Source organism: Acartia tonsa, chromosome 4, assembly GCF_053477335.1.
Source record: "Acartia tonsa isolate MP-2025a chromosome 4, ASM5347733v1, whole genome shotgun sequence".
Taxonomy (NCBI): domain Eukaryota; kingdom Metazoa; phylum Arthropoda; class Copepoda; order Calanoida; family Acartiidae; genus Acartia; species Acartia tonsa.
This window is the reverse complement of record NC_137263.1, coordinates 31,448,306-31,464,889: the sequence shown is the minus strand read 5'-3', so window position 1 is coordinate 31,464,889 and position 16,584 is coordinate 31,448,306. Positions and strand designations below refer to the sequence as shown.

The 16,584-nt window shown below is 31.2% G+C and overlaps 1 protein-coding gene across 2 annotated transcripts in view; it reads left to right on the top strand.

Moving 5' to 3' along the window:
* LOC145316780 (adenylate cyclase type 5-like) overlaps nt 1-15,822 on the top strand; it is a 77,702-nt gene extending 61,880 nt beyond the window's left edge. For both annotated transcript variants that reach the window (XM_080157515.1, XM_080157514.1), the window contains exons 22-33: nt 4,506-4,551; nt 5,283-5,376; nt 8,228-8,410; nt 9,059-9,120; nt 9,318-9,431; nt 9,688-9,795; nt 11,152-11,212; nt 11,784-11,864; nt 12,814-13,033; nt 13,354-13,607; nt 14,388-14,572; nt 15,239-15,822. In XM_080157515.1, the coding sequence (XP_080013641.1) occupies nt 4,506-4,551; nt 5,283-5,376; nt 8,228-8,410; nt 9,059-9,120; nt 9,318-9,431; nt 9,688-9,795; nt 11,152-11,212; nt 11,784-11,864; nt 12,814-13,033; nt 13,354-13,607; nt 14,388-14,564 (1,400 nt within the window). In that variant the 3' untranslated portion in view covers nt 14,565-14,572; nt 15,239-15,822. The remainder of the gene's footprint in view (nt 1-4,505; nt 4,552-5,282; nt 5,377-8,227; nt 8,411-9,058; nt 9,121-9,317; nt 9,432-9,687; nt 9,796-11,151; nt 11,213-11,783; nt 11,865-12,813; nt 13,034-13,353; nt 13,608-14,387; nt 14,573-15,238) is intronic.
* The last annotated feature ends 762 nt before the right edge of the window (nt 15,823-16,584 follow it).

The window sequence follows — 16,584 nt, the reverse complement described above, 5'->3', positions numbered from 1 at the left end:
CAGGTTCGGTCAAAATGGCACCCTCTTCATTCTAATACAGTTTAGCTGGATGTCAAGTGTAGTCATATCAACACTTATATATTATAGTAGTTGAACACTGTAATAGTGTCTGACTGATTATGACGTAACAAAAAAAATTAGCCAATGAGAGGCCACTATAAATTTTACCATTGGTCAATAACGGCCCCTCATTGGCTAATTTTTTTTGTTACGTCATAATCAGTCAGACACTATTACTGTGTTCATAGTATTTGCTTTACCCCTAGCATATAAGACAGGGAGGTTAGGAAAAAGCCATAACCAACTTAAGCATGTATAAAGCCTCCCTTAAAAGTAGATACTATTCGGGCCAGCAATATGTGAGATCTTTAGTGTTAGACAAAAATACCTTACTACTTTATCTTATAGAATATATATGTAGTTTTTTTCCTGTCTGTTTGTATGAACGAAGAGAACCCAGTAAAAGTGTCTGACTATGACGTCAGAAAAAATTAATAATTAACCAATGAGAGACCGCTATATATTTTACCATTGGTCAATTACAGTGAATACTGGCTTCTCATTGGTTAATTGTTATTTTTTTCTGACGTCATAGTTCGACACTTTTACGAGGTTCGAACGAAGACATTGATTATGACAACGAAGTAATTAGAAACATATCTAAAAGCTTTTTAATTTGGAGCCTAAGGTTTTCTTTAAAATCCCGTTTTCCCTTACATCGCTTACATTGTGTAAAAACTCACGAAATAAATTGCGAGATTTTTAAATCAAAATAGTTTTATTTTAACATGGAAAAGTATAGCATATTGATAGATTGTATGTTGGTAAAAGAGCAACATTTCAAAATTATGACACTTAAAAAGTCCTTGTTTTATTAATAAATTAATTAGTAATGATAATAAGGAAAGACTTGCGTAATTTATTTGCGTTGACTCTGGGTATGGACAATAGAATTATCCTGAATAAACACTTCTAATATAAACCAGGGTTCCTACATACAAGGACAGGGATAGTGCTTCTCAAGATAATTTGGCTGCTAGTCAGTCAAATTATTATTGGTAATTAGAATTTGTGGCAAATCTGTATCTTTATACAATCCCTGTCTGAACTACGTAAATGTTCTGTCCATTTTATTTAGTTTTGGTCGACTATATGGTTTTGATTAAAAATAGTCATGGCTGAAAAAGTATCGATATAGTTTAATGGCATTATGTTTACATACTTACATGGACATAATAACTACACAGTTCCTTTAGACCATAAAAGAAGTGGACCTTTCCACTTTGTAATATGAAAGCAATTTGTTGATACAAAATTTTAATTGTGTGTGTGGACACTTAATAAAAGATATCATGGCTGACATATTTTCATCTTGTCTTTGGCACTTTGCCTTTAATCAAATTTTTCTGTAGGTGCCCTATACCTGCCCTTGAGAGAATCAACACACAAAGTAAATACCAGAGTCAAAATAAACTTGCTTTTATACATCAATAATATATATAATAGGATGATTAAATCACATTTTCCTATATAAAAGGCAGAAAATTATATATTTTATTTTTCAAGAATTTCGTCTATTTTATATTAAACGACGACAATTAATCTGTTTTTTTTTATGCTTTACACATGGTTTTGTCAAGAAAAAGAAAACGGGAAGAAAATGGCGTTTAGAAATATAAGGGATAAACCAAGTAACAAAAGACTGACAAAAATGAATTGAAGAAAAGCTACGGCACCATAAAAAATCTTACTTTTTTAACTTTAGAATTAAACACTTAAATTAAATATGGAGTGTTACTTGAAAATTGACTCCCTCTACTTATATCATTGAATATAATTTAGTTATATAATTTGTAACCTAATTTTGTTTTTATACAAATTATTTAATCTAAAGTATTTTATATGCAGTAATGATAAAAACAAAATAGAGAACAAAGACGATACTGCCAAAAGTGGCAAAAAAAAATAAAATAATAAGGACAATTTGGACAAAAAAAAAGATTGTTGAATGTAACTTTTCCCCATAAAACATGCATTATAATTAAACAAAACAAAATTTAAAATGTTATTTAAAGATTAGAAATAATAACTAATAAAATTGAAACTTTGTAGAAAAATCTGACACGTAAAGAATCCTTGAACTTTGATAATAGAAACAAATACCCTTCTTGTAGAGAAGCTTCGCAGCAGCAATTAAAACAAGGCAAATAAGGGAGAACGTTCATAATAAGCAGAGCACAAAAAATCATTAATTCACAAACAGACAAAATGAGTTATCATTAAAGATTTTAGTGAGAGTAATAAAAAAAAAGAGAAAGAAGGACATACAAATGTTCATGATCGACGGACCGACAGTCAAAGTAAGTTTTGTAATGGATGCTCTTCAGAACAAGGTAGCTTGAAAAACCATAATTAAAGTGGTTTAGCTCTAAATGCAGTTCGTAAATCTCATTTTTTCCATAGTGTTACGGACAAATGGAATAGTAAAGATGCTTCCCACTAAAAATTGTACTGCGGAACATTAAATTAGATAACCTGGTGTATTAAGCCTAATATAATATTTATAATTAACAAGATTACCGGATTATGCAAATGTACACTTATACAGCAACATATAAAAATACTTGTACTCTAAATACCATCAAATTCCTTATTTTTGATATTAGTTTTACTTCTGTATAAAATATGTATACTTTTCAAGATACATCATTTGTTATTTATGCAAAAAGCGCAAAAACCGAACCGTTTTGCCGTTATTCACTGCCAAAGGCAGAATTTTTACGTTTTTTGCCGTTCCTGAGGATTTAATGCGCATTTTAGGTAGGAAGACGTTGATTTTTCAAGATAACTGTGAAATACTTTTATTTAGGCATTTTATTTTACTAAATTTCATGTGAAGTAAAAATTTTTGTATATCCAACCGACTTTTGTCAAAAGGAATTTCAAATGCACATGGTTTATGTTTCTTTTATTACTTATGTTATAGCAATTATTTATATTATATACACTTCATTTTCTTGTTTTAACAATCGACGAAAAATGGTTAGCTGCACAAAAAATTTGACTTCATATGAATTTTAGAAAATTAAATTTCCTAAATAAAAGTATTTCAGATTAATCTTGAAAAATCAACGTCTTCCTACCTAAAATGCGCATTAAATCCTCGGGAACGGCAAAAAACATAAAAAATTCCGCCTTTGGCAGTGAATAACGGCAAAACGGTTCGGTTTTTGCGCTTTTTGCATAAATAACAAATGATGCATCTTGAAAAGTTCTACAAAAATGAAGAAATAGTCTATGGCCTTAAAACGACTCCTTCCTCCCAAAAATGGGCAAAAACCATCATTTTTCAAAAACATGCACAGGGTGTCCCAAAAGTGTAAAAATTTGTAAAAAAGGCAAATATTATTGTTATTAGTCAAAATCTGTATCTATATGACAGTTTTAAGTAACTTAAAAATAGAAAAAAAATTTAAAAAAAAAACAAAATTTTTTTTCTCTTTTTTTGAAAATACAGGGTGTCCAAAAAATAGGAAAATATTGATCTGGTCAGAAAACACTATGGCCAAACATACTAAGACACATATTAGAGTAATTTGAAAAAAATAGCCAATTTGGACCAAGTTTTAGCTCTACAGACACAAAAATCACATTTACAGGGTGTTCCAAAATGAAATTTGACAACCTTATAGTCCCGGGTCCTCCGAACCGTTATATACCACATATGCCCACAGATAAAACACAGGATTTAAGCCAAAAAAAATGATTTTTTTCGGACAGGTATTTTGGGTATTACGCTTGATATCCAAAATACACTTTTTGTTGGACACCCTGTAAAATTAGAGTTTTGGCCAAAATAGCATTATGTGAGCTTTTTACATGAATAAACGATCATTTTGGTGTATAAAATGTATAGGTTGGATGTAAGATTGATGAAAAAATTAATTTTTAAAATTGTGAAAAAATGGGTGTTTTTTAAATTTTTGTTACCTACCTTCATAGATAGCTAGATATCTAGACATCCAGGGACTCTGAAACTTTTTTTTGGCCATCCAGCATCCTTGAATTACCCAACGGACCAAAATATAGAGTATTAACAAAATCGGAGAGGTAGTGCAGAAAAGTGGTACATTTGGCAAATAATGCACCGTATATAAAAATAGAACATGAACGAATACGGCCATGACAAGTACATGTTAAATTAAAAACATGTTCAGTTTTTTAAAAAAGGGTAAAAATACCTATTTCAAGACATTAAAGAGTGATTTAAAATCTTATAAGTTACCATTTACAATATACAGTGGGCAAGAAGCATTAAAAAAATGTTTTGAGAAACATAACAAACAAAGTAGTAAGGAAATCTAAGCTTTAAGAACTTACTTTGTATAATACATAGATATTGATTTTCATCTGAATCTTAATTTTAGAATAAATTGAAACTAAAATCAATATAAAAAGTACTTTTTTGATAATTAAAATAAATAAAATGTGAAATGTTGTTGTAGTGGTATTATGTGAGAAGTGGGCGTGTCTACCAAAATTTTTATCCAGGTAAAAATTTTTAACCTTAAGTCTTGCTTATTTTATTATTTCAAGATTGCTCTCTAATTATTGTAACGCTGATGTTTAATCAATTGAACAGAGCTGGATCTTTAAATCATTTCAATGGTGCGCCAAATCGGGGTGAGCCAACTTTCCACCAATGAGAGCACAGCATTTTACGAAATGCCGTGCTGTGATTGGCTGAAATTCGGTGCACCCCGATTTGGCGCACCATTGAAATGTTTTAAAGATCCAGCTCAGAATTGAAAATATAATAAGTCTTACAATTAGAGAACCCGTAAATAGATCTACTGTTGCTTTGTCATGGACGCGACTTTTACTAAGAGTAGGGAAAATGCATTTCCCAAAAATGGTGTAATATCAGGATCAAAGGGTTGGTTGTTTGCAATATATAAGATGGTAGTGCTCGGGTCCGAATATAAAGGTGGTTCCCTACGACTTTCTCAACTGTCCGCAGAGAAGTATTGCAAATTATTCAAAATCAGGAACAAGGTAGAACCAAAAAGCGAAATAAATCTAAAATAATATTTGGGGGATAGAAAAAAGATCTTCAATTTTGCTATGTATTGCCCCCAACGACAGCTGAAAACGCTTACAGGTTTCGTGATTTTTCTCTGAATTAATTTCGTTGTTTGTATTAGCTCAAAATAATAACTTCTTTAGTTTCTAAATTCGTAATCAGATTTGAGCTATACTTAACTTACTTTTGATATTTGCAGGATGTTTAACTACCTGTCCTCCTCCCGTATCCTAGTTCAGTTGCTGGGAATCATAAATGTTTCTGCTCTATTTGCCTGTGTTATCATTCCAACGGTAAGTAAGAATAATTGTACGAGACGATTTATTTGTATAGAATAGTAATCATACAAAAAAATGACCAATGATAGGCTAGTATACCAGGGGCGTCCAAGCTTTTTATTTTGGGGGGGGTAATTCGTCTTTGGGGGGGGGGTAAAATGGCGCGCGAAGCGCGTCGCAAATTTTTTTTACCCCCCCCAAAATTTTTACCCCGGGGGTAAAATTTGCTTGGGGGGGGGGGGTAATAACCCCCCCTGAAATCTGTTGGCAGGGGTAAATTTAGTTTACCCCCCCAAAATTTACCCCCGGGGTAAAATTTTTTGGGGGGGTAAATTAAATTTTATTAAATATATAGTATTAAAAATTTTTTTATTAGAGATTTTTTATTTTGGGGGGGGTAAATACCCCCTCCTAAATGGTTGGGGGTGCCTACGGCACCCCCAGGGTAGGGGTAAATTTTAAATGGGGGGGGGTAATCGCCCCATTACCCCCCCCCTTGGACGCCTATGTAGTATACATTTTACAATTGGACAATTAAAATCTATACTAGGCTATCATTGATCATTTGTATTGTATGACGTTATTTTTTATTAGGCACTATAAGCTGATTCAAGATTAATTTTCATAAAAAGCAAAGAGTGTTCTAAAAGGCTTAAAAATTGAATTTTATACTTTTTATACAATACAGTTTCTCTAATTTTCTGAGAAGTTCTGATTTTAAATTTATTTAATCATTATTTGACAACTGTTTCCTATTGAAAGTCCGTTATTTAAAATTAAATTATAGTGTAACAGATTGTTAAACACTTTATTAAAGTCAAAGTGACAATTAATAAACTAGATATGCTATTCGATATTAGTATTGAATGTTAAACTTGAAAATAGGCTTTTGATTTCAAAAAAGGGGGTAGATTGGAAAACTTTTCAGAGATCCCTTAAAACAAATTGCTAAAAATTGGCTTCCTAAAAACATGTATTAGGAAGAGGATCAGTTGAAATTAACATAAAACTCTTATTTTTCCCATGAACGTATAAAATTTATAAATGTTCCAAACATTTCGTTTTACGGGATCTTTTTGCCTTTTGTAAATCTCGAAAAAGAAAATTGTGAAAAGAATGTTAAAAAGATAAAACCAATACAATTGATTGAAAGAGGACAAAGCATTTTTCTCAAAATTATTTTTCTCTTTTCAAAGACTTTGGTATATATACAGAGCAAGGTACATTTTTTACATGAATAGCGCAGCAGTAATAAATTTTCAACGTTTTTTTTGGAAAGAATAATAGTAAAATGCAACACAGTATTTTTTAATTGTCATTTTTTTTTATAAATGTAGCAATTAAACGATAAGAAATTAGTGTATAACAAAAACTTTTCGATCAAATAATTACTAACTGCGCCCCTGGATTCTAGAGGCTCTATAGCTAAAAGGAAAAGGGAATTGGGAAAAAAATAGCCTTAAACTAGCTCAATACTTAAATCTAAAAATAAACCATTCCAGTACCTATGCGAAGCTTCCCAAATGATAATGGGTACGTCTATGTAATCAATGTACCCAACTTTGAAAACCCTCATTTTCCCGCCCTCAAAATAAATAAAAATACATCATATTACCCCCAGTCTAGAGTAGCTGTGCACTAAACAATATAAAAGATGTTATTTTAAAGAAAGTCAAAGTTACGTCATCCTTAATCCTCTGTGCTACAAAATTGTTTTTGTTATTTCTTTTTTCCTAAATAATCATAAGCTTTAACAGTTGGGGAGTTGAATCTATTTTAAAAGAAGCAGAAATATAATCTATGATTACGGTTTTGACCCTCTAAAATGCATAATCTACCATTCCCCTTTCCCCACTCTTGTTGATGATATCATCAACGCCGTTACGATTTTTGAAATGTTCCATTCCACTTTCAAAAGAGGCGAAACTGGAATGGTACATTCATGTTTACATATCAGCGTATTCATAAGCATTAATTTCCTTACTTAAATCGACATAATAGTAATAGTATATTCTAGTTATTATTTTTATTTTACATAAAAAAAATAATTATAAATAGTATTTTATACATTCCTACGATTAACATAATTTAAAAATAGTATGTATGATTTCAATTATGTCGATGTTATAAGTGTACACCACCATTCCAGTTTCACCTCTCTTGAAAGTGGAATGGTACATTTCAAAAATTGTATTGGCATTGATGATATCATCACCAAGAGCGGCAAAATTGGAATGGTAGAATACAAAAATCATATCGGCGTTGGTGATATCATCACCAAGAGAGGGGGAAGTGGAATGGTAGATTACGTTTTTGAGAGGGTCAAAACCGTAATCATAAATTTTATTTTTGCTTCTATAAAAATGGATTCAACTCCTCAACTGTTTAAAATATTAAATTTTTTTATTGCTTTCTCTTAATTCTATATTTTTGGACACGAAAAGCCTTAAGACCTTATCATACATAGTTTAAAATTATAATTTGCCCTACTAGGTCTGTCGTAATACCATAGATACAAGAAAGGCTCGATACTATCATATTAACAATTAAGACAAAGTTCATACAATCAAACAATTGTTATTAATTGCCCCTTCACAAACCTTAGATTTTGGACAATCAAAAACGGCCAATCTAATTGTAGATTCTTTTCTCTATAGGTTATCCTTGGTTAGAAGCAGCTTATAGTGCCTAATAAAACAATGACGTCATACAATACAAATGACCAATAATGGGCCAGTATACATTTTACCATTGGTCTATTACAATGTATACTAGCCTATCATTGGTCATTTTATTGTATGCCGTCATTTTTTATTAGGCATTATAAAATGCTTCCCTTGCTAAATTTACAGGCTATTTGTTTTAGTTGGATCTTGAGACATCCCGTATAGACACGTGTATCGACAACAAGCTGAACGAAAGCAACATAACTGATGGTATATGTTCTGGGGACATCAAGGAGACGATGGACAAGTTCAACATCACCTACGGGGAGGAGTGGACAACTAGGAAATCTTGTGGTATTGTCTATTCCACACATTTTCCAGAGGTAATCAGGTTTTTTTTTAGTTTCGGGAAAAGAAGTATAAAACCAGGAAGGGAGGGGATATTGAAATGTAAATTTATTGGTTGGTTCAAACTAGCAGTGTCCAAACTTTACAAACAATTATTTAAATCTACAGGAGAGGTTTTTTGTTCATCATCACAGTCCGAGGTTTTGCATCTATTTTATTTATCTTCAATTGTCTTATCCGTATAGAACCGTGGGATCAACCAGTCTTTCTTCCAATTTAAATTATAAATTTATGTATTGCTTTAGAGTATACTTTAGAACAGATTTTTTTCTTTTTTCAAATCATATATTGCTCTTAACCTTTGAAATAATACTAATATTCATCTCAAGGACTATTTCTCAGATTACTACAGAAGAATAAATAAGATTTTAAAAAAAGATCATACAGATTTTTACAAGATTCTTTCTTTAGTTAAGAGAAAAAGGGGAGGGGGCAGTATAGCAACCTCCTCGAATTTAGATCTTTTTCATTATAATATTATTTCTAGTTCATGATGCATCTTATGCTGTTAGTATTGATATTTTAATATCCTTATAATAAAGTAACATTATGTTTGTCTATTAGAGGCCTCTAGGGGCGCAACCTTTATTTTCTAATATGTTCATATATAATATTATTTCTAGTTCATGATGTATTCTATGCTGTTAGTGTTGATATCTTGTGCAGTGTTTCAAATGATGATCAGGTACAATGAAAGATAATTTTAAGTAAAATATGTTTTATTAAGCTTATTAGATTCAACCCAATAATTCTTCTGCCACTGTAGCCTTTAAATTTTAATGTTCAAATAAATATGTTTATATTTATGTTTTTTAAACCATTGAAAAAGTTATTTTCGAATATTTTAAATTTTATGAATAAAATGGAATTTATTTGTTATAGTGCTGTGAAGATGGTAATGTTGAGCTTGATGTCCCTAATCTACCTTGTTCTGCTCTACACACATTTCTACAATATCTACGATAACAGAGACTTTCTTCTTCACAGCAATGATGGGTAAGCAAATTAGAACTGTTTATAAAAAAAAAACTATACACGGAGATCTCGGCAGCCGAGCGTCACCCAGTTATAAGCCGCAGACAAACCGTTGTATAACTTTACATATCAAGTTCATTATACTATGCCTGTCCTTATTATGGCAATCCGTCTATTTTTTATCTAAAGGCTAAAAAGGAGTCCAATTTATTATTTTTCCTCTATGCTTGTCTTTATTAATTAATTCTTCCCTAAAGATTAATGATTTATAATGTAGGAACTGTCCTTATCATTACGTGGCAACCAAGTACATGATCATGAGTATTGTCATCTCATTTACTGTGGCTCTTATCATTCATGGTTACCAGACAGAGTCTACATATAGGTAAGTATTTATTTCCTTATAAGTACTGGAACATGCACATTGCAAACCCTATGGTCTAAAAGAAAATTTTATATAAGGAAGGGAGGTAGAAGGTAAAAAACGTCGTCTAAGTGTCGGAAAAATAGCAAAGTTTATTTCTGAAAATGCAGTGAAAGTTCACTCGCTAAAAAAGTCTCGTTAGATGGAGGCTCCAACCCTGTGTGTATGATAACTAGGGCTAACACAAACGTCCTCACCTCCCCTTGCTACAAATATTTTTTATGTTTTTTCTCAAACTTTGGGGAAGGGGTGGGGTGTAAGTTTTGTGTACTCTAATTGAATGGATATTACCAATAATGAATTCTAAATGCCAATACCTATCTCTTACATAAGTATACAATTCTCAACATAAGCATACCTTTAATTGTTATTGATCAACCTTTTTGTACAACTTCGTGAGAGTTCATTCTATTAGTCAAATAGTTTATTCTTTAATATGAAAATCAAATAAAAAGACTAAAACTGTGGAAATTTGATTTCCAAATTTGAGAGTATAAAATATTCATAGATCTATGTCAATATTTACACTCTCTTTTATCCAGATTAAATTTTAGATGTGTTTCAATATTTTACATTTATATTTTTTTCAATATCATCCGTTTAATTTTTAGCAGTGCAGCTACTATTTGACTAGAAATGTCCATCTGTTCGTTTGTTCAATGGTCATTACTAAAACACCAGAAACAAATCTGACTGTCTAGTTTAAGATTATAAAAATAAAAATGTAAAATGCTCAAAATTAAGTGATGAGGGTTTTTAATAATGGCTTCTATTCTTAAAAAAAGTTTGTTAATAGTTTTTCAAAGCTGATCTACCTGACCCTCTCCTTGCTAATTTTTGTTTAATCTTTCAATACCAATATTTAGATTACAAATAAAAACCGTATTTTAAATTTATCAAATTTTATTATAGTTTAACATTTAAGAGAAATTAAATCTAGTTCCGTAATATTCAAACTATTGTATAGTGGTAAATAGAAAATATTCCTTTTTTTATTTTGAACATTATTTGTTATGTTTTTAAAAATTTGTTTGATGTATAAATTTTAAAATGTAGTTTTTATGCAATAAAAACAATTTTGAATAAGTAAACTTCGATGTTTACTAGTAAATCTTGTTACATTTTATTTCAATAACTAGAGGATGCGCACCTAGCATCTAGTGGCTCTGTAATAGCAGAGATATGGAGTGTACAGAACTAAAGCATAGAGACTTTACAAATAGTATTACTTATAGTATAGTTATTAAAATCTTAGGATAAAAAAATAACTACTACTTTTTATAATATTCACACACAGACTATCAATCTGTTTTTTAGATTGGACTTTTTATGGAAGTTGCAAGCTACAGAAGAAAAAGAAGAAATGGAACATTTGCAGGTTTTATTTTATTCATTCTTCAATATTTATATAAAATAAAATTTTATTCTTTGATTTCATTTTAAGAAGAAGAATTTGTTTCAGATTTCACAAAAACAATTAATGATAAATTGAATAAAACTAATTTAACAAGGATGACAACATTCATTAAATAAAAAGGAAACAATTATATAAGAATTCTATCTTTTTGATAAGTAAAGAAGAAAAAAAACAATCGCTCACAATTTTCATTATAACCCTACAATTTTGCTGAAAATTTTAGTTTTGATTAATTAATTTATGCTGAAACAATAACAAAAAGAAAACAATATTGAATTGTTAATCTACTCAACTCTTCAAAGCACCACAACTCGAGACCTAGCCCTTCAAATCATAACATTATGAGGTCTATCTCCAAGATTTCCAGCACTTAGACCGGTTTAAATTGTGAGCGATTGGTGTTTTACACTCTTTATGTATTTTTTTCAAACATTCAAATGTAAAAAGTAAAACTTTACCTCGAAAAGTACACCCTTAAAATTAATAAAGAAATATGTTATTTTAAATCTAATCTATTCAATTTTATTTTTAGGCATATAACAAGAAGCTTTTATCAAATATTTTACCAGTTCATGTGGCAGAATATTTTATGTCTGGGGATAAAAATAATGATGTAAGTGTTCACTTTTTTCAAACCTATAGTTTTGAACCTTTTTTACTGTTTATAACAATTTTGGATCATGGAAAGAAAACGAAGTAGCTTTAGTCGTATTTTCACATTAGCACTTATTAGGTTATTAGTTATTTAAGTTTAGGTTAGGTAAATGTTAATATTTGCCACGCAGGGTTATGAAATTGGCCCCGCAGGGTTAGAACCCCCCGCAGTCTCGAAATAGGAGAAAAGCTACTTCGTTTTCTTTTCATGATTCATAATTTTTAATGGTTGGTCGTCATTTGAATGGTCCAAAGGACCTCTTAATAATGGAATCCTCACGCTGTTCAATTAGTGGGATGTATGTTTCAGGGAGTAAGGGAGGGGACAATGGGCAATTAATTCAAAATAAGAGTTATCAAAGAAAGGGCATGAAATCCAGTTTAATCCAATAAATTTGTAGGAAATTATAAAGGGATTGTTAATTGAATAATAGATTTCCATAGCGTCATGTAAAGTGAAATCACAACTTGTTTTTGATGAAATATATTGAGGTTTTTTGGTGTGATTTTTATATTAAAAGATTATTGGACCCGGCCAGCTGCTAGCAAGAATATGACTGCCCCTTTTTATTCAGTTTATTTCCCTTGCCCCTTGCCCCCACCTCCCTTCTCCCCGTCTGCTACATTCCAAACTGACACAACGAGTGTTTATTTCCCTTGCCCCCACTTCCCTTATCCCTTCTCCCCGTCTGCAATATTCAAAACATACATAACGAGTAGCGGCATTTCATGCGCAAGTCCCCAAACTCAGTCAGAAACTGCTAAATTATTGCACATTCCCTTTAAGCCAGTCCCCAAAGTCTGAGACTCCTAAAAATTGAATATTCGATCCATTGTCCCCTCCCTTACTCCCTGTGTATGTTTAGCTGTATTCAAAGGATATTTTCTAAAAAAAAATTAATTTTCAGGAGTTATATCATGAGCAGTGTGACAGCGGCTGCATCATATTTGCTTCTATACCCAACTTCTCCGAGTTCTACGTGGAGCTGGAGTCCAACAACGAGGGTGTCGAGTGCCTCAGGCTTCTCAACGAAATTATCGCTGATTTCGACGAGATTTTGGAGGAGGACGAATTCAAATGCATCGAGAAAATTAAGTCGACTGGAGCCACATATATGGCGGCTTCAGGTACAAACTTTTGATATTTAGTTTAAGAGCATTAATGTGAGAAGAGGGGTCGAGGGTAGGGGGGGGGGGGGGGTGGTTGTCAACACCCCCTGAAGATATGCCTGTTTTATATTTTTACTCAATGTTTACACCCTCTGGCAACAAATTCATATTTAATTACATCTTTATGCGTTATGTTTGTTTCCGGTCTTGTTGATACTTTATAATTCAACAAAATCTATTATGATGTTTTATTCTTACAGCTTAATAAATCTTAGCTATCCTATGTTTGCACATAAAACATTTAAAAATCAAAAAAAATATTAATTTTTACTGTTTAGGGCTTGCTGACCAGACCTGCACTGTGAACAACCAGCACGTGGACGCCATGGCCAAGTACGCCCTCAGGATCAGACAACAGCTCAACTACGTGAACGAGCACTCATTCAACAACTTTCAGATCCGTATTGGCATCAACATGGGACCAATTGTGGCGGGTGTTATCGGGGCTAAGAAGCCGCAGTATGATATCTGGGGCAACGCCGTGAATGTGGCCAGCAGGATGGACAGTACGGGTGTCGTTGGCAAAATACAGGTATGTCTTTTTTAAATGGTAAATCACAGGTTTATTGTTTCTGCAACAGATAAATAACATTATTTTATTCCGAAAGGGCAGTTTCATTCCCCCACCTCATTAAATAAGGCCATACGAAAAAGATAACCACAATTCTTCCATTCTTAATGAATTTTAAATCATTAGTATTTCTTGCACTGGATCTCCTAAAAACTAGTTTCAACGATACTAGTTATTTAAAATCAAATTAATCGCTCAATCAAGTTGCGCATGCAATGGAATTTGTATATTCGCACACAGACGCACAATTGCATAGGAATCCGCGATGTTGAAACTACTTGTCCAAATTTTAGTTCTCGAAAAAAAGATTTTTTTTCTCGACACCAAATTACCTCTTGCCTTTTTTTATAATACTAAATAACATTGAATTATTATATAGACGAATTACTATCCCTATAGAAAAGAAATGTTTTCTATTTTTACATGATTTACGCAACTAAAGTTAAACTGACCATCCAAATTGTTCTAATGGTTAAATCTAATTTACCTCGGTTCACCTTTTAATTTGTTTAAACGAACCAATTATTCAACATTAGAAAGAATTTTTTTTCATTCCTCCACTTATTATTCCGTATCATTATTAAACAACAAAAATGTAGTTAACCGCTTAGAATATCTTTAAGGTATATAGTCAAGCAAATTTTTTGCCCACTAATATTTTGATATTTCGTTTTAGATTTATGACGGAGATTTTAAATTTAAGGAATTTTTCCTTCTTATTCAAGACTTTCTTGATTTTAGGTGACACAAGAGATCGCAAATGTTCTGCGGCCCAAGGGTTATTCTCTGACCTGCAGGGGTACCATTTCTGTCAAGGGTAAGGGGGATATGGTCACATACTTTCTGGAGGGTCAGGATGCTTCTGCTCAAATACAGAATAAAAGTCCTCTTGGTCTTCATATGGAAGGAGATACATAACTTTTCAGGTAATCCTTTATTCCACTATTCGGTTAGTGGGGCAAAATTGTTTTCAAGAAAAATCCTCCAAAATCACATTAAAAATCTACAAAAATGAAATAAAATCTTATGTTAATGTTAATAACTTAATGACCCTTCTATGATTTTATTTTATTTTTGTAGATTTTTTATATGATTTTGGAGGATTTTTCTTGAAAACAATTTTGCTCCACTAACCGATTAGTGGGGCAATTTTTTAAAAAGAATCCACCTCTGGTCTTTTCTATAGTTAGTGTAGGTTCGTCCGTATGACCGTAACTTGGCATGGAGATTCCTGTAGTAGAAAGCGTAGCAACTCTATAATCGTTACCTTTATGTCCGTATGCCATTAAAAAAGGTTGATTTTCTAACGTTTTTAAAGAAATTTTCTCTCTAATCAAGTCCAAAAATGTAAGATTGTCCTTAAACACTATCCTGTAATTATTCAGTTATGCAACAAATCTAATTACAATTTTGCTTAGACTTTTATAATCTGCTTTTTCAGTTCTGACACTCTACAAGTGTTAATGTTCGTTTGTCCTATAGTTTCAGAGCATCGCTTTCATGAGTTTTGTCATCCTTGCTTCTATTATAAACATGAAGTTTTTTTATGAATCTAATTTTGTCGGGTTTTTTATACTTTTTAATTATTTTAGCTGTGAACCTGATGCATGGAGAAATTGTTGACGTGTTACCTCTGTGACCTGAACCCAGTTAGTTCACTCAACTAACTATCCACTATATATATAATAGCTTCATTCTAGCAATCCATATAAAACAACAACAAGTGATGTACAAACTATTTTGGAACATTTTATTCAGGACTTGTGATTGGTGGGAATCGAACCTGATCAGCTTTTAAATGTTTTAGTTTGTAGGTCCCACCAAAACTGTACCATTTCATAACATTTATTTAGCATTTTTAACATTTTCTAAGCATCTTAAAATTTAAGTCAAAACGTATAATTGTAAAAAAAATAAACGCGCAATATTGTGCTCAAAATATTTACATAACTTATTGATATTGAAATTTCTTTATATAATATATATATATATATAACTGTTAATTATAAAAATTAAAATTTTAAAGTCATTGAAATAAGTTTCGAGTATGAATAAATATTTTTGTAATTATAATGTAAGCTGATAATGAGGGTACATAAAATCTTCATAATTAATAAATTGCTTAATTAATACAAAAACAAAGACGGTGTTGTTTACGAGTGGTTATTTGTACATGGATAGGAAAATAAAACATGTCAATGGGAGCAAAGAAAGCAGACAAATGGAGGGACAAATGAGGTTATGCACAAGTAAAAATGGAACTCCTAATATTTTAAAAATAATATGACCTTCAAATTTGAAAAGAAAAAAAATAATGTATCAATAGATAGAGAAACTAAATCTAACTGCAATGGCAAAGAATTTTGTTAATAAACGAAGAATGATATATAATTTCAAGATATTTGATATTTTTTTATTTGTTATTAGTATTATTTGTTCTTATTAATTGACTCTGATGTCACCCAGGAAATAGATATTCCTTTAGATACAATATAATAACAAAGATAAAATGATCCAACGCTGGTTTCAACCATGCTGAAACTACCAAGATTTCATAGATTTCTCATGAGGTTTTGCTCTCTAAATATACATAATATTTTCGTTCAAAAAATGCAGTAGGAGTCCTTTTTACCACCTGACCAAAGACGTAGGATATACTGAGAAGCCTTGCTCTCACAAATAACTAAAATTCGTTTATATCCAAAAATAAGAATAATAACATAATAGAAAAGCAAACGTTTAAATAGATTTGTGTACCCATGATTTATCAGCAAATGATGCAATTGAAAATTAGTAATAAAGTTTTCCTATTTTACTGTCTGTGTACCTACATAAATAAAAAGGAAATATTTGTATTTTTTCTTTACATACGAAACTTAAGACTATAGTATAACAGTTAGGGAGTTGAATCCATTTTTATAGAAGCAGAAATATAATC